At 49.4% G+C, this 22,495-nt stretch overlaps 2 protein-coding genes across 3 annotated transcripts in view; one reads left to right on the top strand and one right to left on the bottom strand.

Moving 5' to 3' along the window:
* The window catches only part of CYS1 (cystin 1), a 114,125-nt gene that overhangs the window by 70,771 nt on the left and 20,859 nt on the right, over positions 1–22,495 (top strand). The gene's annotated exons all lie outside the window — the stretch shown is intronic.
* Positions 4,828–18,089, bottom strand: KLF11 (Kruppel like factor 11). 2 transcript variants are annotated; one of them, XM_037812671.1, is made up of 4 exons: positions 17,892–18,089; positions 16,210–16,479; positions 14,044–14,938; positions 4,828–7,490 (listed from the first exon to the last, which is right to left on the bottom strand). In XM_037812671.1, the coding sequence occupies exons 1-4, from the start codon at positions 17,916–17,918 to the stop codon at positions 7,213–7,215; spliced, it is 1,470 nt and encodes a 489-aa protein (XP_037668599.1). In that variant the 5' UTR covers positions 17,919–18,089; the 3' UTR covers positions 4,828–7,212. The 2 variants fall into 2 exon arrangements, with proteins under 2 accessions (XP_037668599.1, XP_037668601.1); XM_037812673.1 differs by lacking the exon at positions 17,892–18,089 and adding an exon at positions 17,282–17,403 and having other exon boundaries at positions 4,829–7,490.

The following is a 22,495-nucleotide window of genomic DNA, read 5'->3' as shown; positions in this document are numbered from 1 at the left end:
TGCCCCTGACACTCTCGAAGTCTTCTGGCCAGGCAAGAATATTCTAAGCCCATTCTGATATTTTTATTCCCCCAAAGACAGTCACCCTTCAGGGAGTCCTGGTCCTTTTGGTGGAAACTGAGGCTTTCTTCCACAAACAAAATAAAACTGCGTGCTCCCTTTGTCTCTATCTCATCCTCAAGGAAACCAAAGCTTAGAGAATAGACTTCCGTTTCTCAACAACACTCGGCTTGATGGAGTTGGCATCCTAGCCCAGGCTTATCTCACTCCACATCAACACTCCATCTACCAAAGCAGCCTGCCAGAGTCCCACTGGCTTGGGGGACAATTAGACCTCTTGGTGGAAAAGAAGATGTGTTAGTTAGGGTTCTCTAGGGAAACAGAATCAATGAGAGGTGTCTATGACTATAATATTTATAGAAGTGTCTCACGCAGCTGTGGGTATGCATGAGTCCAAATTCTGTAGGGCAGGCAGCAGACTAGCAACTCCAATGAAGATGTTTGATGAACCCCTCAGGAAACGAACTGGCAGCTTTGATGAACTCCTCAGGAAACGTTTCGCTGGGCAGCCGAAGAAGAAGTGAAGTTCCTCTATCTGTCTCGCTTAAAAGTCTTCAACTGATTGATTGGTTTAAATTCAGCCAACTGCATTCTCTCATTGTGGAAGACATGCCCTTCGTTGATGTCATCAATCACAGCTGCAGCCAATTGACTGATTAATTAATAAACCAGCCTGTTGGTTTATTAACCAGCCACGAACATTCTCGCAGGAACGGTTAGGTCAGTGCTTTCTTGACCAGACAGCTGGGGACCATCGCCTGGCCAAGTTGACACACGAACTTAACCATCACAGAAGACCACTCGCTTTCCTGGGCTGTCTCTGTCCTCTGCCATGCATTCCTTCAACGTGTATTATACCCTTGGGCTGGACGTGGGGAGAGACAGCTTGTCAACCTCATTTCTTCCCGCTTTCACATCTCACGTCAAGACATCACTGCCTTGGCCCCTCAAATCCATCCATTTCTTACCATTCTACCTTCCTTCTTGGTCTTCTAGATTACAGTCTCCTAACTGATGTCCTACCTGCAACCTTACCCCCTCCAGTTCCTCCAGCCAGAGCAGTCTGACCAAAGGATGAGTTTCATTTAACAAATAGTAATGGATTCACCTCATGAGCTTCTCAGGATGTGAGGGCTTGGGGACACAGAAGAGCCACAAGGGGTACGCTCCCATCCCCGTCCTCCGGGAACTCGTGATCTACGGAAGATGGACAGGCACAGAGAGGTGTGATTATGTGTGACAGGTGCCCCGAAAGAAATCTGCACGATGAGGACGTGGGCAACTCACCCTGGGGAGGTGATGGTGGGGTTCAGGTGGAGGGGGAAGTCAGGAGAGGGGATGAGGAACAAAGCCCTGAGGCTTGAAACAGCTCCTATCTACACCCCACTCATCCCCTGCTAGAATTCAGTGAGTCTGCTGGGGTGGGAGCTGCATCCTCACCTCCTCCAGGGAAATCCATGACTTGCCTGCCCCTTCGGAAGGAGACTCAGAACTGCCTCTCCAGCCCTCACCAGACTCAGAACTGCCTCTCCAGCCCTCACCAGGGTCCTGGCGCTCCCCCCTCACTGAGCTCACCAGTGCCCGGTGGTGTATTTTGATGTCTTTGTTGTTCTGCACGTGCTGCTGTGCTGGTTCTAAGCCTGGGCAGACTCTTCCGGAACCTTGAAGGTGCAGGGCAGATGTTCTCCCAGGAGACTTTTCTGACTTCACAGGCACAATCAGCCATTCCCTGCAGAGTGCTCCTGCAGCCTGTGTCCCTTTTCCTTTACCTGCGTGTTACTCTGAATTTTCATCGTGTCATGTCTTCATGTGTCTTACCCACAAGACTGTGAACTCTTGAGGGGCAGGAGCTGGGACGGTTCATCTCTTGGTTTCTGTGCCCAACATAGCAGGAGTTCAGTGAAGGTTTGTTGGATGGATGGATGCTGTAAGAGCTTTATCATGGAGGAGCTTACATTTTAGCAGCGAAATTAGGCTTACCATAAACCAAGTTCTTTAAAATATGGCATGCTCTTACTAGTCCTTTTTTTTTAAATAGTTTTATTCACACACCAAAAAAAAACCCATATTAAGTGTACCATCAGAGGCCTCTTGGTATAATCACATAGTAATAATTCACACTACAGTTAATATGAGAACATTCTCATTTCTTTCAAAGAAAAAGTTCCCATACCCCTCATACCCTCTATTATTGACATTTAGCTTTGGTATAGTGCCTTTGTTACAATTAATGAAAGAATATTACAATGTTACTGTTAACTATAGATCTTAGTTTACATTAATTTTATTTTTATTCCCTATAACACCCTATTATTAACACCTTGTAAAAGTGATGTTTGTTCTGGTTCATGTAAGAACTTCCTTTATTTACAATTAACCACCATCACTGTCCGCTCTGGGCTTTGCTAATTTATACAGTCTCAGTTTCTACCCTCTAGCTTTCCTTCTGGTGACGTACACGACTCTGGCCTTCCTCTTTCAACCACACTCAGGCTCTGCTTTGGAACCAAGTCCTTTAGGAGCGCAGTGGGGAGAGAGCCCTGAGAATGCCTCGCAGAGCCAGCCCTTGAAGCCCAGTAATGAAACCTGAGGAGGAAGCACCAGCACTTAAGCTTCTTCCACTTCGTATTGCTGTTATCTCATATGCCTGTGCACGTCCCTCCTCCACCTCCAACACTTGGCATACAGCATCTTGTTTCCTCCTTATCATCTTTGCTCGCTGGCTCATTTGTCCCCAGCAAGACCTGGGCTGGGGAGAGGAAGCCTGAAGGGCACCTGTAGTGTGTGGACCGGGAAGTCGACCAGGCTCTTGAACCTCTTCTAGAACCAACAGAGCCAGCTCAGGACAATCCTGGCACCCCTAGGTTTCTGAGGAGGAACAGCCACGATCACAAATACTTATTGGCTCACAGTTCTGAGGATAGAAGTCTAAATCAAGGTGTCAGCAAGGCAATGCTTTCTCCCCAGACTGTGGCGTTGTGGGGCTGGCTGCTGGTGATCCCTGGTCCTTGGCTTTTGAGTGACGTGGCAGCCTGCAGTGCTTCCACTGCACCATGGGTGCTGTGGTGCAAACCCAGACCACCCCCTCCTTTAGGGCTCAGACACCCATTTCCTCAGCTGCTGCAGGCTCACAGCAGGTTCCCTCCAGGAACTGCCTTCTACCTGAATGGAGCCACCTCACCCACTCCACCTGGCACTGTCTCATCCAACGACAAATTCCTCTCCTGGCCCCATTCCCAGTGCCAGAACTCCCAGGGGTCCGGAGAGGCGTCTGTTGTGTTTGTGTTTGCAGTTCACCTTCTCCCCGGGCCCGATTCTGCCTCCCTCGCTTCCTGACGGGTGTGGGTGCTGGGAGTCTCCTCCAGTAAATGTTCTGCGTGCAAACCTCCGGTCTCTTTCCGGGGAACGTGACCTAAGGTGCACCTGCCATCAGGACACCACGAGAGAAGAGCTACTGAGTAAGGTGGAACAAGCAAACGAGTGGGCTGCTGGTTCTCTGCAGATGGTGGTTCCTTGCTGATTCCGGGGAACTGAGAGAACATGCACCTGCAGCAGGAGAGCAGGCAGCAGGGGCCTTTCCGGTCACTGTGCCAACTCCACCTTTACTCGGAGCCCAGGGAAAGTTTCAGGCCAAGGGGCATTAGGTTCCGACATTTTAAGAACTTCTGGGCATTGAGAGCAGACTGAAGGGGTGCAAGAGCAGCAGGGAGGGTCATCAACAATCCAGAAGAGACGTGACAGTGGCCGGGCCAGGGTGACAATGGTGGAGGGGCCAGCAGATTCTGGATCCTGTGAGAGGAGTCAACAGGACCTGTGACATCTTGGATTTGGAGCGAGAAGGGGTGATTCCAGGGTTTTGTGCCTGAACAACCAGAAGGAATGAAATTGTTAACACTATGAGGTCAACTGTGAAGAAGTCAAGTTTGGGGGAGAAAATGAGCAGCTCAGTCTTTTGAAGTTTGAGATGCTGATAGGATGGATGTCAGATAGTTAGACATGGGAATTTGGAGTTCAGGGGAGAGGTCCAAGGGAGAGGGATCAATTCGAGGGTCTTTATGGTGGAGATGTTATATTTCTTTAAGTCACAAGACTGGAAAAGATCAAGGGAGTGAAGATGGATGGAAAAGCAGTCCACGAACTGAGCCATGGGGCACTCCAACATCAAGAGGCTGGGAGAGGAGGGCTGTCAGGGATGGAGCAGCAAGTGAGGTGGGAGGAAACCAGCGTGTGGCCTCCGGGTGCCCTGGGCAGGCTCATCAAAGGTTGCTGACAGGCGAGGAGGAGGAGGAGGGCTGAGGGCCGGGCCCTGTGAAAGGCTCTGGCAGCCCCCACAGGAGCACTTTCAGGGGCAGGTGGGTGCAAAGCCCCGGCCAGACAAGGTACCTCGAACTGCAGGAGTGAAGACTGGGGCGTCACCAAAAGGCAGGGCAGAGGCTTCCCAGATCCGCTCCCAGAGTGGCCGGACCACCTCTTCCAATTCCACTTCCCCGGCTCACCCACTGGCACGGGAGGGGACGTGGACCGGGGAGCACTGGTCACCCAGCCCCTCGCGCTATTCTGGCCAAGGGATTGTCACCGTCCCTCTCATCGTCCGAGTGGCTGACTCAGAAGCCACTTCTCCACACGTTCCTTTCAGAAAGAACCCTCCAAGGAATCAAAGGGTGTCCTGGAAGCAGAATAAAACCCAGGAAACACAGAGGAGAGTAAAGGTTGGGCCAAAACACAGTAAGTTTTGTAGACGCTTTTCTGAAAAGTCACTGGGAACACACGGGACACAAGTACAGCTTGCAAATCAACAAAGGTTTTATGTGATTCAAAGGAAGAAGTTACATTACACATACTCATTTAAATAAATCAAAGACTTTTACATAGAACATAATTATGAAACACTTTAAATTTTATTACTGAAATTACTTAAAATGCTCCAAGTCAAAAAAGGATCAAGCAAAATTGCTCAGGCAATATAAAGTGCACGGGGGACCCTGCCTCGTCGGCTGCCCCCAAGGCCAGGGACACGGGTGTGGGGGCCACAGACAGCAGCAAGGGGTCTGGTTCTCGGGGCGACTGCTTTTCCAGATGGGAATGGTTTCACGGTTACAGTCTTTCAATGAACAGAGAAAAGGTGTTTATATAAGTTATTTGTGAAAATGGAAATGGAAGTGCAAATTAAAACCATTTTTAAAACATCTATTCTTTAGAGCCAACACTGCTCTGAGAATGAAATTCAATGTGAGAATCAACCAAATACTCAAAGGCTCTGTATTACCCACCAGAGCATGCATAGGACCAAAATTATTTTGTAGATCATAATTAAAAAAAAAAATCCCAATTTGATACCATTTATGGCATAGCGTCAAAAATGTTTATGCTGATTTAATATATAAGCGGGAGAAAGGAATTGGGTTCATAGAGAAAACCATGAGATATTATATACATTTAATTATGGTTCTCTTGCAATTGTGTCTCAGGAAATGTAAAAATAATCAAAGCATCCAAAAATGTGAAACTCTCATAAAAATACAGATAGCACTTACATACAGACGTCAAATAGCATTTGATAACAAAGCTCAACCTATCGAGGAGCACACGATGAATGACCCGGTGAGGGGTTGTAGCAAAGATGAAAAAGACCTGAACAAAAACTTAATTACATTTTAATTATTCAATATTTCACACCTTACCATCATTTTAAAGATAAATGTCAATAACTAAAAGGTAAAGACAAAATCTAAATACACACTGCACAATAAAGCAGAATTTCCAGGCCCACAAAGTAGTGCAACATTCCATATGTTCCTTATATTTATTCTGTTGCCTAAATTTCCAACAATGTTTACCAGAAAAAAACAACTTGGGTGGCTTACAGGATGCAGGAGGAAAGTCTCTTCTGTATCTGGGACGTGGACTCACACAGCTTAAACATGGTGCCACCATCTATTTTCTAGACAGAATGCAAAAAACTTCTCACTCTTACCCCATTCCAAGTAATTTTCTGTTTGGGCAAAACAGTCTCCTCTTAACAAAACGAATGAGAGGGCAGCTGAGTACTATTGCTGCCATTTAGCCTAACCTGCATTTCCTATAGCTTTTAATATTCAATAAATAAAGAAATTAGAGCACTGAGGCGGGACAATCTGCACATGCACTTTACTTCAGGTGAGCTGTACTTTGGTGAAAAGTTCATTCAACCAATAAGGACAATCCCTTTTACTCTAAGAAATTCTACCCACAATATACCCTGGATAAGGCCACATTAAAAGAAGTTAATTTACAATTTACAAAGCAGCCGGTTGCTAGAATGTTTGTATTATCCTTTTGGTGTTTTAGATACAAACCAAAAGACAAATGCTAAACACAGACACTCAAATCCTACAGCAGCCCCCTACTTCCCAGGCATCTACTGAGTACTTTAGGTTGTCTTCTGGGGTAAATCCTTCACAAGTCACCCCCTGAACACAGGTGACTGATCCCAATTAATCAAAACCTTAGTTTCCTGGGCTATAGCCTGGAAGGAATGGTTGCTTGGAATTTCCCTTGAAACTGGTACAAAGAAGCTAACTTCAAAGCTTACTTTTCCCTTTTCTTTAAGAGGCCCTTATTTAACCAGTTCTGATTCTAAAATATTCTTCGATCTAAAAGGCCAGATTATAAACCTGTGATTTATTTTTTGGCTGGAAACTGCACCAAGTCTAATAAAGTAGGGTCATTATAAATAATCTTTGTTATTAAACACTGAAAAGCAGGTTGTAAAATCTATCTAGAAATTGGTGATCTGAGCACCAACGATATAAATATTTTTTAGAAAATGGTATAAAAATTAGTACCCTGTCTCATTTCTACAAAACACAAATAGAAAGGTTGCAAAACCCCAGATTTTGTAAACTTTATTGCCAATATGTTTGTTTGGATGCTGGTGACTTAGCTTATCCATTTTTCTTTCCATTTCCTTAAAGAAAATTCTGAAATTACAAAAGATATTGAGCAGGGTCCCAACCAAAAGGAAAAGCTAACACACTTTCATCAGAGCCAGCTCCCTGCTTACCCTCAACCCCCGAGTATTTGGAGAGGAAGCCATCAGCTATCTCCTGTGTTGTTTCCATTTCTGAGCACAGGCTTCTCACAGGTCCCCGCGGGGACGCCCGGGCTGTGCTCTCAGGCGGAGGCCGGCACTGCCCGCGGGCTCCCGGGTCTCTCCACCGCGGCGACCCCGTCCAGCGCGCCGGCCTCGGCCTGCCAGCCTGGGGGCTTCCTGGCGGCAATGTGGCGCCGTGCGTGCTTTGTCAGGTGGTCGCTGCGCATGAAGCGCCGCTCACACGCTGGGCACACGAACTTCTTCTCCCCCGTGTGGGTTCTGCGGTGTCGAGAGAGTTCGTCTGAACGAGCAAATTTCTTATCACAGCCGTCCCAGCTGCAGCTGAAGGGCTTCTCCCCTGAGAGGTGAGAAAATACATAGTAAAGGAAAAATAAACGCTCAACACCCATCGGACAGGTTAATTCATGTAGCTTTAAAATTCTGTTTCCGAGAGAAACTAAGATGGCGGCTAGGTGAGACAGGGCGAAAAAAAACGCCTCCGTGAAAAACACTAGATAAAAACCATAAAGTGACCCAGAATACCGGTTTCAGCGATGCGCCAGCTGGACGAGGTCTCCCAGTTCCACAGAGGCCGTATACTTGGTGAAACCGGGAGTCGGCATTCTGAAACGAGTGAGTAAGCTGGCTGGAAGACCCGCAGCCATGCAGCGCTCTGGGGAAGCCAGGGTTTGGCATTTGGAGACTGGCTGGCTCTTTAAAAAAAAAAAAAAAAGGGAAAAACCCAGGAGCGGCTACAGCTGTGATAGTGGGAACCACACAGTAAAACACAGCCAGAGAGGGCTGGGCCAGCCTCTCAGTGTCTGGCCCGGAAGATAGCCCGCTGCAGATACCCTTGGGGCCGGGGGAACGGAGGGGAGAGCCTGAAGCAGAAAGAAACACTGCGGCTCACAGCTGGCCCCGGAGGGCTGGATCAACTCCTGCCCGGGGCCGTGCCCACAGCCCAGAGCCCCGCCAGTTGTCCCGTAGCTGGGAAGGAGGAACTGTGCGAGGAGGGGGGGGGTAGAGATCCCCCATTTGGCCATCTTTGCATCAGGCTGAGAGCGCCCCTGCATGGCCTGGCGGCCTGGGGCTTCCCTTGAGGGACGGCACGCACTGGTGACGTAGCACGGCATTCTCTCAGCAGAGCTCCTGGAGGATCACAGCTGAGAAAGGGGGCCCACTCGGAAAACCCAGGGACGCTGCGCCAAGTCCGGTGGTTTGTGGGTCAGCAAGAGAGAGGGTCTGGGGCTGGACTGAAATGAAGGCTTAGACTCTTGCAGCGGCCTTGACTCTCCGGGAACCTGGGGGATTTGAATATTAAAGCTGCCCTTCCTCCCTGGCCACCTGTACACACGCCCCACATTCAGGGTGGACGGCTCCAGCAACACACCCAAACTGAGGTCTCCAACTGAACCCCACAAGAATCATTTCCCCATACACTGTGGGGACAAGGTGGAGAACTGACTTGAGGGGTATAGGTGACTCACAGACGCCATCTGCTGGTTAGTTAAAGTGTACGCCACCAAACTGTGTTTCTGAAAAATTGGATAGGTATTTTTTTTTTTACAACTTCAAAGAACCCTATCAAGCAAAGAAAATGCCAAGAGGCCAAAAACAACAGAAAATCTTAATGCATATGATAAAACCAGACAACATGGAGAATCCAACTCCAAACACACAAATCAATATATCGGAAGAGACACAGTACCTCGCACAATTAATTAAAGAACTACAATTGAGGAACGAAAGCATGGCAAAGGATTTAAAGGACATCAAGAAGACCAAGGCCCAGGATATAAGCGACATAGAGAAGACCCTAGAAGAGCATAAAGAAGACATTGCAAGAGTAAATTAAAAAAATAGAAGATCTTATGGAAATAAAAGAAACTGCTGGCAAAATTAAAAACACTCTGGATATTCACAATACAAGACTAGAGGAAGGTGAACAACGTCTCAGTGTCCTAGAAGTCCACAAAACAGAAAATGAAAGAACAAAAGAAAGAATGGAGAAAAAAATCAAAAAAATCAAAATGGATCTCAGGGATACGATAGATAAAATAAAATGTCCAAACGTAAGCCTCATTGGTGTCCCAGAAGGGGAAGAGAAGGGTAAAGGTCTAGAAAGAGTATTCAAAGAAATTGTTGGGGTAAACTTCCCCAACCTTCTACACAACATAAATACACAAAGCATAAATGCCCAGCGAACTCCAAATAGAATAAATCCAAATAAACCCACTCCGGAACATATTCTGATCAGACTGTCAAATACTGAAGAGAAGGAGCAAGTTCTGAAAGCAGCAAGAGAAAAGCAATTCACCACATACAAAGGAAACAACATAAGACTAAGTTGTGACTACACAGTGGCCACCATGGAGGCGAAAAGGCAGTGGTATGACAAATTTAAAATTCTGAGAGAGAAAAATTTCCAACCAAGAATATTTTATCCAGCAAAACTCTCTTTCAAATTTGAGGGAGAGCTTAAATTTTTCACAGACAAAAAAATGCTGAGAGAGTTTGCCAATAAAAGACCTGCCCTACTTCAGATTCTAAAGGGAGCCCTACCAACAGAGAAACAAAGAAAGGAGAAAGAGATATAGAGAATTTTAACAGACATATAAAGTACCTCACATCCCAAATCACCAGGACACTCATTTTTCCCTAGTGATCACGGATCTTTCTCCAGAAGGAACCATAAGCTGGGACATAAAACAAGCCTCAAGAAATTAAAAAAAAAAAAAAATTGAATGTACTCAAAGCACATTCTCCAACCACAATGGAATACAAATAGAAGTCAATAATTTTTGAACTGTAACTCCACTATTTACTTCCTTCATGATATAAAATACACAAACTCTAATGACAAATCAGTGGCTTTGAACTCAATGTAAAATATGTAATTTTAGACAACTATATAAAGGTGGGGGAATGGAGGAGCATAGGAACACAGTTTATGTGTCCTATTGAAGTGAAGGTGGTATCAAAGAAAAACAAGATTGATATGGATTTAAGAGATTAATTTTAAGCCCCACAGTAAACACAAAGAAATTATCAGAGAATATAACCATAGAGATGAAAAGTAAAGTTTGGGTTAAGAGAAATGGGGGAAGGGGCAATGGGGAGTTGAGAAATGAGTGTAGGGTTGCTGTTTGAGGTGAATGGAAATTTCTAGTAATGGATGGTGGGAAAGAGCATTACAACATTCTAAATGTGATTAATGCCACTAATGGAAGGCTAGGGAGGGGATGGAATGGGAAGATTTAGGCTGTATATATGTTTCCACAACTGAAAAAAAAAAAAAAAAAAAAAAGACAGCCTAAATAGATGACAATTGAATGCCAAGGATGAACTTGGATGGGACTGGAGGATAGAGGACAGGAGGCTCAAAAGGACACAGTTGAGACATAAGGAAAAGGAAATATAGAATGTAAGCTTTGTATCAATGTTGAATCTCCTGTACTTCTTAGCTGCGTTTAATGGGATTGCATAAAAGAATGTTCTTGTTCATGGGAAGTGTATATGTGAATTATAGTGTACGTTCAAGTATGTGTGCAGCTAGCTCTCATATGTTCAGAAGTCAGAGCAATAGATGATGGATGATAGATAGGGAGAGAGGGAGGGAGGGAAAGAAACAGCGATGTGATAGCATGTTAAAGTTGGTGGATTGGGCTATCGGGAGAGGGGTGTCAGGGTATGATGAAATTCTGTGTATGGGGTTACTATTGTTTTTGCAACTGTTCCTATAACTTTGAATTTATTTTAAAATAATAAAAAAAAAAGATACCACAAATGGAAAAAAAAAAAAATTGTTTCCCCAGAACTAAGAAAGAAATTTCCTATTATTCTAGTATCAGGTTATTCAAAAGTCAAGAAATACTCCAAAATGCAGGTATTCCTACCACACCTGAGATACCATATAAGGCCCAAAATGTGTTTATATAATCTAATCTTCTGTAAGATCTTTTAAATAAAAATAAGTCTTCTGTTACAGCTTAAGTTGAGGGAAAGATTCTTGAAAGACTAATTCCTTCCCTCTCAGGATGAGCTACACATTCAAAAAATCCCTCCCAGGACCTGAAGACTTCTCAGATCATTAATTCCATCTTCCTCTTTCTTATTACATTAACAAAGAGGTTAATCACAAAATGGAAGGGTAAGAATTCTAAATGTCACCTTCTCCTTAGAGGCTTCAAGGCTAGTAACAGACTGGGAATCTCGTCTTTGCCCTTCACTCATTCACTCCGTTTCGGAGCCCCCAGCCGGGCCATTCCTGGAAGTACACAGGCGACCGAGGGCGTCCTTGGCCTTGGCGAGCACTGTGCAGCCCCCTCCTTAGCAGAGCCCTCGGGGCCCGGCCAGCCAGCGGGCGCTTTCTTCTCTGATCCCGAAGCCCACAGCTTTCCTGGGCTCTAAACAACCACTGCGCTGCTGCAATCCTGGGACCTGATCTGTAAGCACTGTCGTGGGCTGTCACGTAGTCTCCCTTCCTGTGGGTTTAGGATTGTCCGCGTTATCTTTTTTTGTACATTAAGCCCCCAGCACAGCACTTTGCACAGCTGGTGCCTAATACATGGTTTTGAATGAATGCGGGTTTGAGAGATACCAACTAAATGTTACTTATTCAGAGCTGAATTAACAAGGAAATTGAGCCTTGCAACAGTTTTTGATGAACTATTTCAAGAACTAGGGCCCGAAACTTTATGGGGCTCAAGGACCCCATGACCCCGCACTTCAGCCTTAGTGCACCCTACCTGCTCCAGGAGCCCCAGTGCTGGCAGCAGCCCAGGGGGCCAGGTGTCGGCCAGAGACACACAGTCCTTTCAGCACGGATTTATAAAGTGCCCTTTCCAGTGGCAAGGCTTGATGTCAACACAATCAAAATGCAGCCTTCACTCAACCTACATCATTCTAATTCTTAAGCTTTTAGGTTGATAGAAAAAAAAGGAACAATCTCATCCAAGACAAACTTATCCAAAGTTTCTATTATGAAAACTCCTGTTTTCCTCAAATGAGCATTTAGTATTTACAAGATGACAAAAGCAGATGATTCTTCTAACGTTTACAGTTATTTAAATTGAAGTTATTTATTGAAGTTATTTAAATTGAATTCATATTTTGGGAAATATGAAAAGGATGTTTTGATTGCTGTATTTTATGCCATTCTGCCAGTACTTCTCCCAAAGGAGGCTGACTGAATTCAGAATCTGTCATCTCTACTTTCATGGGATTTGAAGCTAACTGCTTCTCACTTTTCAGTGAAAAGGGGCATTTACCAAGTGATGAGTTTGGATGAGAAGAGCAGGTAAACCCCCCAGGGCCCATTTCACTTTTCTAGAGTGGTAACACCTACCTGTGGCTCTGAGGACACATCCTCCTCTACTAAGCTCAGCCCCCAGGGATGTTATAACCAGGCGAGATAAGACAGTATTTGACAAAGGAGAGGGTCGAAGAAGGAAGGAGCCATCAGGAGACAATTCTCAGAACTGAAGTGGGGAAGGATCTTAAAGGGTTTCCAGTAAGTGGCTTTAAGCAGAGGGGGGAGGGTGGAAATACTGCGGAACTGGAAAGGAAGCTCTATAATACAGGAGGACATTTTTACAAGCACAGAGTGCCAGGCGTGGGGCCCGACCCCCAAAGCAAATGGCTGTGCAGTATGGGGAGCTGGTCCAGTCCTTGTTTGTAAGGCCTGAATCCCAGACCGCGCTGCGCTGTCAGCAGGGGCTGCGTGGCTGAAGCTGCAGTGTGTTAACTGGAAACCGCTCCAGCTCAAGTGCATTTTGGAATAAACTCCAACAGTAACTCCCTCCGAGTCAGCCTCTTCCACAGCATTCCAACACCTCCTCTGTTCGCACAGCCCACTAACACACGTTCTGGTGCAAATGGTGTTCTGCGTGAAGAGAATTTAAGAAGCACTTCTTTACTGCAGAACCTTTAACTTCTCAACATGCTATCTATGTTGAATCTCTAAAAGGCGAGTTTTAACAAGCAGGTTATTCAGTCACAGGACACTTAAAAACTAACTCACAGAACAGGAGCTCCACACCACCAGTCTGAGAAACCCTGCCCTCATCTACCACCGCAGACTCTCTACCAGGCAGTGCTCACACAGCTGCTGAACCTTGTGGTCGCTGCCAGCCCCATGTACCTATTTTTATTAAAATTTAAATCCAGGTCCTTGGTCACATGTGACTAGTGGCCACTCTGAAGGACAGCAAAGGGAAGGAGCATTCCCACTGCAGCAGAAAATTCTCTTGGACAGAGCTAGTAAGTCAACAGAGAGCTCACTACATCGTTACAGTTTCTTGTGTGACTCCGCCTTATGAATCACAAATTGTATGTTCCCCCCCAAAAAAAGTACAATTTCTTTAAAATATTCTCCAATTTGAACTCTGCAATGGTTTGGAGAGACCTTTCCTCATAACGAGGTACTGTCGGCCACCGGCGTTTTACTGGATGTGAATGTGCAGTTCCTAAAGGGCAGAGGGAAGGAGCTGGGCCCTGCACTGTGAAAAGCGAGGGGCAAGGTGCCACAGGACCCCAGCCCAGACGTCCACGCTTTTCCAGCTGGCACTGTCTGAGAGTCCCCGATGGCCGTGCTAAGAACCCCAAGTTGCTAGGTGATCGGGAAGGCTTTTCAGAATCAAAGAGGAAGAAAACCATTTTTAAACTCTATTTCCTAATCCAAAACTGAGATTTATGGAGACAAAAATTGCCAGAGAGCAGACTCCCCACTCCATGCTCACCACACCACCACCGCTGGCTCCTTTCACGAGGAAAAACTCTGTGAAACAGCCACACCTTCCATGTCTCTCCAGAGGCTCTCGTGCTTCCCTGCCGGCGCAAGGAGGCTCAAGGTGTGCTTCCTAATCGCCGGGTGTTAAGCGCTGCCTGCCCTCCTTCCCCCCAGTGCTCACCTGTGTGCGTGCGCAGGTGAGCCTTGAGATGTGAGCTTTTGAAATAGGTTTTCCGGCAGCCTGGGAAGTTGCAAACATAGTTCCTCCTTCGGGAAAAGTCTACCTGAGGGGTGCAGTTTTGGCTGGAGGTGATGAAGACGGGAGCAGGGGCGAGGGGCAGTAACTTGGTGCTCCCCACGGCCATGACGCTGGGCGCGCAGGTGGCAGGCTGCGGGAGGGCTGGCTGTGGGAGAACCAGCATCACTGTTCCCTGAGGCACAGACGGGCCCACGAGCACAGGCTGGGGCACGGGGGCTGCCTGGAGTAAGATGGGTTTGACCGTCCCTGCAGCTGCTGGAGGAGGGGACTTCAAAAAGGCTGTTACCATGCCACTTGGTCCAGTCACATGGATCATTTGGCAAAGGAGAGGGGGACTCGGGACAGGGACAGAAATCAGAGCAGCAGCTTTCCTTGGCAAGTCGTTTTCATAATTCTTTGGTGAGCAGGTCTGCACTGCCATGGGCCACCCTGCCTGCTGGCCTTTCTCAGCAGGGATGAGGCCACCGGAGCCGTGCACGCGAGGCTGCCAGGACACCGAGTTAGTGCCGAATAAACTGTCCGCAAGGGGGGTGTCCTGAACAGCTTCAAAGCGTCCCAGAAACTGTGCTTCGCCGTCTCTCTCGCTGCGAGGCTGGGCTGCGGGAATGTGGACAGGGGGACGGCCCGCTGTGTGGCAGATCACACTCATCAGCACGGCTCCGGACATCTCGGCCTCCCGGCTCAGCGCTTCGGTGGCCATGGCAGCGGGTGGTGGGACGGCCGGGGCCAAGGGTGCTTTGGAATCAGGCACCTGGGAAGCAACAGGTGTTCCTGTTGAAGGTTCCACAAGATCGGGGCTCTGAGGAGGAGTCATGCACTTAAAAAAAAAAAAAAAAAAAGGACTGTGTGAAAAGGCTGTTCTGGTTCAATTTTAAGAGGGACTTAACTTTGATTATGGTACCCCCAAATACCTTCAAAAAGAAGCACCTAGAGGAACCAGCTGTAAGCCTGCTCACAGGAGTTCTCGGTGGATTTCAAGGTTGCACCAGACACTGCTTTCTAGGCTTCTCCCCACTTTGCTGACCCATCTTCCCCATTCAACCAACTCACTTGAGAGAACACATCTGTTTGCTTGTTTAAGAAACCTCAGTGCTGTCTCTGGGACTTACAGAGCCACTGCAGCGAACAATTTAAGCTTAAGACTTCAAATGAGAAAACTTTATACTTCAAAATGAGAGCTTTTCACAGTAACTTGAGAGTCTCAAACAAACAAAAACCAGTGGTAATCCCTTCACAAACACACAGTGCCTACCAGATAAGTAAAACCTATCAGAGCCATCCCTTAAAAGGCAATCATTTAATCAGTGGTTTCTTTCAGAACTGTGAACTAGGCCTCCCTTCGTACCACCCGTCCCCTCCAACAATTTCCACTTACTGTCAGCCTCTCTGCAGGACAGCTCAATGCCCAGTAACTTGGAGGTGCTACCAGCAGTCAGGCTGCTACTTTTATGATGCCGCCAGCAACCACAGTTCCCTTCCCAGCCCTCTCTAAGTCTGTCCAAAAAACTCTCTTCTTCCACGGCAATTTCTAGTCCACGATAGACAGACTATACTTTTCACTTCTGTTAGCAACCTACAGCTCCCAGCTCCTCCAAGCAATTTCAAAGCTGCAGCAAGTGAGAAACAAAACACAGAAAACCAGTGACCTTCTGTACTCAACTCACACAACTAAGTCGTCTGCAGCAGAGAGGCCAATGTTTCAACCCAACTACCTCAGGCTGTCTGATGCCAAAACACATCCTTCTCCAGCGGCCACCCACATAGCCTGCCCGGGCAGGGCCATCCCTGGGGACTCTAAGCCCACACTGAAGCCTCCCCAGGGATAGTGTTTATTCTACTTTCTTATACTTTTCAATCTGTCGATTTCATCCTGTGGATACTTTAACCAAGTGGCTGATAAGCTAAGACCCATCAACAGAAAAAGACCACATTTTTGAGGAATAAGAGTTTTTGTCCCCTAGGACACGCAGGGGCGGGGTATCCGCTTTCTTGCCAGCATCCCCGTGACTCCACCCAAGAGGGCTTCGACACACTTAAGGCTCTCTGGTCATTTTGAAAAGGGGCTTCTCTGCCCCAACCTCTTCTTACCAGGGTCGATAAAGAATGGAAGTCCTTTGGTAGCTCGGGTGTGGCTGCGTCCACGTGCACGGTGCTGCTGACATCCCCGGAGTCAGAGACAGGCGTGAGGGGCCTTATCCTTAACAGATCAGCTTTCCGGGATCTCTGTCCCCAGGAGCTCATGCACACGAGAGCCTCCACTGCTTCGATGTCTGTCTGCTCCAAGATGCTACAGGTCGACCTTTCGCTGTCGTGCCGCTTCCTCTCCAGGATCGATTCACATATGTCCACGATGTCAACCTAAAGGCAACACAAGGTAACAACCTCTCAGTGCAGGTGGGAAACAGGCTACACCCGAAGGGCGTGCTGACACGCACATCAGGGGGCTGCAGGTGCAACACCAGGTAACTAGCTCTGGTTTCTAGCAAAAGATGCTAACAGACCATTTGTGACATCGGGCTTTTAAACCAGTATTCCGAAGGAGGCAGTAAGATGACTGGACTGGGCTGGGAAGACATTTCCAGAGAAAACCCCGATTCCTAAAATAGGTAACTAAGTTCATGTTTTCCTTCAGTAAACGATTCATGAGACTTTAATTGCGTATGTGGAAGCCCAAGTGGCTAGTATGAAAACCCACCACAGGGAGGACGTGTGAGGAGAGATACCTTGACCTCGGGCGCCATCTCAGAAGTCTTCTCAACAGGTGAGAACCGAGCAAAGCTCTTCTGAGTTGGCCAGGCCACCAGAACAGGGACCCCCAGGCTCATTTCTGGAAACCGTGGTGCCCTCCACCCTGACCCTCTTGAGTCAGGACCTCGCCACCAGCAGAATTTCCAGGTCACTGAACTCTAGGGGCTCCACGAGAGCAGAGCTCATGATTATCCAGCCTTCCTTGTCTTCTCACTGGCTCAGAAACACCCAAAGCACTTGCTAATGCCACAAGGCCGGCAGGTGCAAAGGAAGAATTTTAAAAAAGATCTCCCGCCACCCGGGAAAAGCATGGCTTTTTTGGTCTGTCAAGCCATCTCTTTGGGAGGACAGCAACTGGCACCAACTGCTCTTATCCAAAAGTAAAGTTTCAACCGATTTCCACCAAATGTACCTATCAGAACGTGCTGTCCTCCCAGGATCGCCCCCAGAGCCAACAGGGAAGGAAGCCGCCGTGACATGCGCCCCTGTGCCCCAGGCTCCTTCCAAGTCGGCGACCAGAACTGTGAGGTCACAGAAGGTGGGGCCGCCACCAGGCGGGACGTGACTCGCGCCAAGTCTCCCGGGGCCGGGGAGGGAAGCGGGGACAACAGCCCCCGGGCCAGCCCCCGCCTCCCATCCGCCCGCGGCGCACTGGACGGGTTCCGGAGCCCCCAGCCCCGCGAGGGGTCCCCCCAACCCGGGCCGAGACGAGGGGCGGGCTCCCCACCCCACCGCGGGGCGCCCAGCAGGGGCGTCTCCTGCCGGCCGCGCCCCCGGCCCAACGCCCGCCCCCTCCGGAGGGCCCGGGTGACATCAGGGCGGCCCCAGCCCCGCGCGCCCGAGGGCCGCCGTCAGGCAGCGCGAGACAAAGCTGCGCGGCCCGCGCGGGGAGCACGCCCCTGCCCCGGCGCCTCCCCCGCCCCGCGCGCCCCGCTCCCGGGTCCCCGCAAAGGCCGCCGCGCCCCTGCTCGCAGCCCCGGCCCCGACGGCGACCCCCTTCCGCCCCCTTCCTGCTCACTCACAGAGCCCGCGGCGCCCGGCGCGTGCATGGTGCCGGCGGTCCCGGTGCACAAAGCAGCCGCGGGGCGGGGACCTGGCGCAGGGCGGAGGCGCCCCGGCCTCTCCCCACGGGCGGCGGCCAATTCCCGCCGCCAGCGCGCGAGGACCTGGCCCGGCGCAGCCCGCCAAGCCCGGGGCGGGGCGGGGCTGCGGGCCGAGGGGCGAGGGCGAGCGGCTGCGCGCGCGGGGCGGGGCGCAGAGGCCAACCCAAATACGCCCGCGCCCTGCCGGGCAGCGTGGAGCAGCCGCCAGCCAATCCGCGGCCGGCCCGTGCGCGGCCGGCCAATGGGCGCCGTGGGGCGCCGCGTGATCGGGGCCTGGCCGCGGCGTGATCGGGCCGGGCGGGAGGCGGCACGTGTTGGGGGCGGAGCGCAGGGGGCGGGGCCTGGGGCCCGGGAAAGTAGGGGAAAGGTCCCGGCGGCGGTGAGGGGCGCGCCGCGGCGGGAGCCGGGGGAAGTCCCCGGCGCCGGGCGGGGCTGGGCTGCGCCCGGGGAGGGGACCGGAAGCGCGGGGCGGGGTGTGGGCCCCGCGCGCTTAAAGGGGCCGCCTGCAGCCGGTCCGAGCGCCTTGGAGGGCTAGCTGCGTGCCGTCCTAGGGCTAGTTCGCCCAGGAGAGGCGGCCCGCTTGGATGCCCCACCCCCGTTTCTGTTTGTTTTTGATTTTCGTTAATCCACCCTCGGCTCTTAGGAGCGCATCCATCCCTGAGCGGGAAGGAGGTTTGAAAGCTGGCTCTAGGGTTACATTTCTGCATCCACTGACCCCTGCTTCTGGAGCTGGAAGAGTGGCGGGAAAAGGGGGTCGGGCACCCAGAGCCCGAGCTTCTAGGTCCGCTTCTGTCACTGCGACCCTTCCCTGGGCGTCTCCGGGCCACAGTGGGCCACCTTATTACATGGGGGAGGAGAAGCCGAGATCAGTAATATTCTGAAGCGTGCCTGGAGAAGACCCATCCGTTCTTCCCAGACGTCGTGGCAACTTAAGTTACAGGCGTCTCTGCGTGTGTTTTACCCAATCCCACAGCTCCAAGTTCTTTGAGGACCAGAACAGGCTGAATTTGTTTGTCCAGGCGCCTTCCCAAACCCCCCCCCCCCCCCCCCCCAGCGTCCAGCGCAGAAGGTGGTATTCCTTTAGTCATCCCCTCAGCCCCCATTGATCCAGTTCTGATACGAGTTGGGACAGCACAAGGTGCAGAGGTGGCAGTGGGGGATGCTTGTCCCTAAAAGCTCACAGCAGGTGTAACCGGCAGAGAAGTAGCTGGAAGCCCCACACACAGAGCTTTAACGAAGAGAAGCTCTGGGCTGAAGGAACGAGGCCTGGCCTGGCCAAACTCACGTGAACAGGCAGAGCCTTCCCCCATTTTGCTGATCAGGAAACAGAGGCGAGGGCCAGGGCTCTTTCCCACCACTTGCTGCTGACCTGCTACTCTGGTTAGGCAGAGACGTTGAGTGGGCCTAACAGAGGTATCTGCTGAGAGTGACAGGAAGAAAGGTTAAAGAGAAATTAACCTTGGAGACCTCAAAGTCTCTGAAAAGGTTGTGATATTCTGGTTGTGGAAAGGGCTGTCTTAGATACAGACATGGTCTCCAACACCAGCCTCCGAACTGGTCTCCCTGCTTCAGCTCTTGCACCCCGTGATCTGATTCCCACCCATCATCCAGAGTGATCTTTCAACCTTTTGGTGGCTCTCACTGTGCTTGGGAGAATATCCTTACCCCTCCTGTGGCTTGTGAGCTCTTGCGTGTCTCTGGTTGCTCCCTGCCCAGGCCTCACCTGCAGTACCCGGGCCCTATGCCCCCCACCCTCCTGCCAACCGAGATGTCCTCTCCATAGCTTGTCATGGCAAACCTTCTGCTGTGTCCAGGCCCTTGCACTTGATCTACTCTGTGCTTTTGCCCCAAACATGTCCTTCTGGTCTTACCTACCATCTCCTCTAAAGAGGCCTCCTCCAACCTACCTATCTAAAGCTGACCTCCAATTACTCTCTCTTCCTTTCGTCATCTTCTTTACTTTCTCCACAGCACTTTTCATGATCTGCATTGATATCATTTCTTTAGTTATCTGTTTCTTCCCCCACCAGAAGGAAATGTCCCAAGAACGGGACCCAGACTGTTCAATTCACTGTGAATCCCCAGTGCCTGGCTCCTTGGAGACACCCAATACCCATTCGTTGAATTTTGAATGAATGCAACCCCCCGGCCATCCACACTTGGGCATCCTGTAGGCACCTCTAATTCAATGCACTCGGTTGACCTCATCTTCTCCCAAGTCTGGATTCCTTGTCTCAATGAAGGACACCACCGTATAGCCTGTCCCTTGACTCGGAAATCTGCAAGTCACCTTTGACACCTCACTTTCGTGCACCGGCATCCACCAATCACATCCTGCCCCTTTTCCTCCTAAAGAGCTCTCAGACCATTAACCTCTTGCCAACCCCCACCCCTTACCCTGGTCCAGACCACTGTCGCCTCTCACCTGAATCATTGCACCTGTCTCCCAACAGGTGTCCCTGCCTCCTTCCCCACCACCTGCCATCTGCCCCTCATCTCCCTGCCAGAATGATCTGGAAGCAGAGATGGTACCAAAGCCTCATCCAACCCCTAGTTGGAATCCAAATAGCTATAGGACAGAATCCAAACTCCTTAATCAGGAGTATCCGAATCTTCATAATCAAGCCCCAGCCAGTCCTTCCTCTAGCAGTTCTGACCATTTTCCTAATTCCCTTCCCCTTCTGCCTTCCTGCCCCCACTGTCCCAATACAGAACGCTGTGCTGAAGTTCTTTCCAGTCCCCAATGTCAGGCCGAGTCACTCTTTCTTTTGCTTTACAGGTGGTGTTCCCTGTGCATGGAACACCCCAACCTTTCTCCACTGTTATCAACTTTTATAGGCTTTGGGGTCAGCCCTGGATGCAAATCTTAGCTCTGCCAGTGAGAACTTGGCCAAGTCACGTGGCCTGCCTGAGTCTAACACCCATGAGATGGGAGCAGCGCTCTAAGGAGTTGGGAACGCTAAGGGCCCTCACCCCAGGCCCTGTTTCTGCTCCGTAGCCAGCAGGAATATCTGGAAATGTATAGAGCAGGCTGGCCCAAGGCTCTTCAAGGACAAACCTCCTTTCCTCCCCGCATCTGGCCCCTGTGCCATTCAGACAGACAGACAGAGGCAGGTCTTCATACGCTGAGCCCTCCTTCCTTCTCCCTCACTTCTACCTAGCAAAATTCTGTCTGTTCTCCAAGGCCCATCCCCCAAACCAGCGTCTTCACCAAGCCTTTCTCCAACAGGCCAAACAGGCCGCGGTTGCCGCCAAACCCTGGATTCTGGCCCTACCTGTAGTCAGATGACTATGGAGTGTTTGTAAACTAAAGGCAGTCCAAGTCATTCATTCACTCAGAAGCTTCACGGGCAGCCTTGCCCACCACGCCAGGCCCCCCAGACCCCTGGAAAGGTACAGACTGGACTCAGACACAGATCCCTGCTCTCTAAAGCCTAAAGCAGAGCACAATCCTCCGGGCCCGATTGCAAACCCTTTCCCTGTATCCTTCCTGAGATAGTCTGTGTACACACAAACACGTTTACATCAACGACAGTGTTTCGTGCACCTTCTCCCAAACCTGGCTGTTGACTTTGTCATGTCTTGGAGATTATTATGTATTGGTACATTACATCAGCCTCATTCTTTGTGGTGGTTAAATAATATTCCATTCTATGCATGTGTCAGAATGTATTTAGCCGCCGCTACTAACGGGCATTAGGGTGGTTCCGGTTTGCCAGAAGCATCCGTGTCCACGCAGCACGTGGCCCACAGGCAACTATAACTACAGGATCAGTTCCTAGAATTGGAAGTCTCTGGGTCAATGGTCTGTATGTGTTTTTTTCTTTAGGGTTTTGATCAATTTATTGAAGTATAGCCGAGATGTAGAAAAGTACAAATGCTTAAGCGTAAGCTCAACGTATTTTCACAGGGTAAACATGCTTGTGTCAAGATCAAGAAAGAGAATATTAGCATGGACGCTCGCTTCCTTCCAGGCACCCTGGCTAGAGTAACTTTATTGTGACTTGTATGCTAGAGGTTGGTTTGGCACTTTTAGTGAGACTTTTGAAAAGAGAATCCTACGGTGTGTTCTCTTTCGTGCCTGGCTTTGTTCGCTCAATGTGTGTTGGATGTAGTTGGAGTTCATTTATTCTCACTGCTGTAAAATAACATGGTGCAATGTGTTTATCCTTTTTCCTGTTGTTGCATAAAGCTGCTATGAAAATTCAGATACATGGTTATGTGAATTTTTAATTTAGCAAGAATATCATCAAATTGTCCTTCCCAAACACGCTGTTTTGCCCATTTTTCCCACCAACAGGAGTCTGCAAGACCTCATCCTCCTACCTGCTGGGCCCACTCAGATTTTCCCTTTATCAAGCCAGGTGGGAAAAAAACAAGAACTCGTAATATAATTTGTATTGCTCTGATGGAGTTTAGTTGAGAATTTTCCATCTATTTAAAAGCCATTTTGATTTCTTTTTCTGTGAACTTTTGAAAGAATTTTCAAGGCTCGTACAGAAACTCAAGCAGGTTTATATGCT

The sequence above is a fragment of the Choloepus didactylus genome, chromosome 20, assembly GCF_015220235.1.
Source record: "Choloepus didactylus isolate mChoDid1 chromosome 20, mChoDid1.pri, whole genome shotgun sequence".
Taxonomy (NCBI): Eukaryota; Metazoa; Chordata; class Mammalia; order Pilosa; family Megalonychidae; genus Choloepus; species Choloepus didactylus.
The sequence above is the reverse complement of the archived record's forward strand: the minus strand, read 5'-3'. Positions and strand labels throughout refer to the sequence as shown.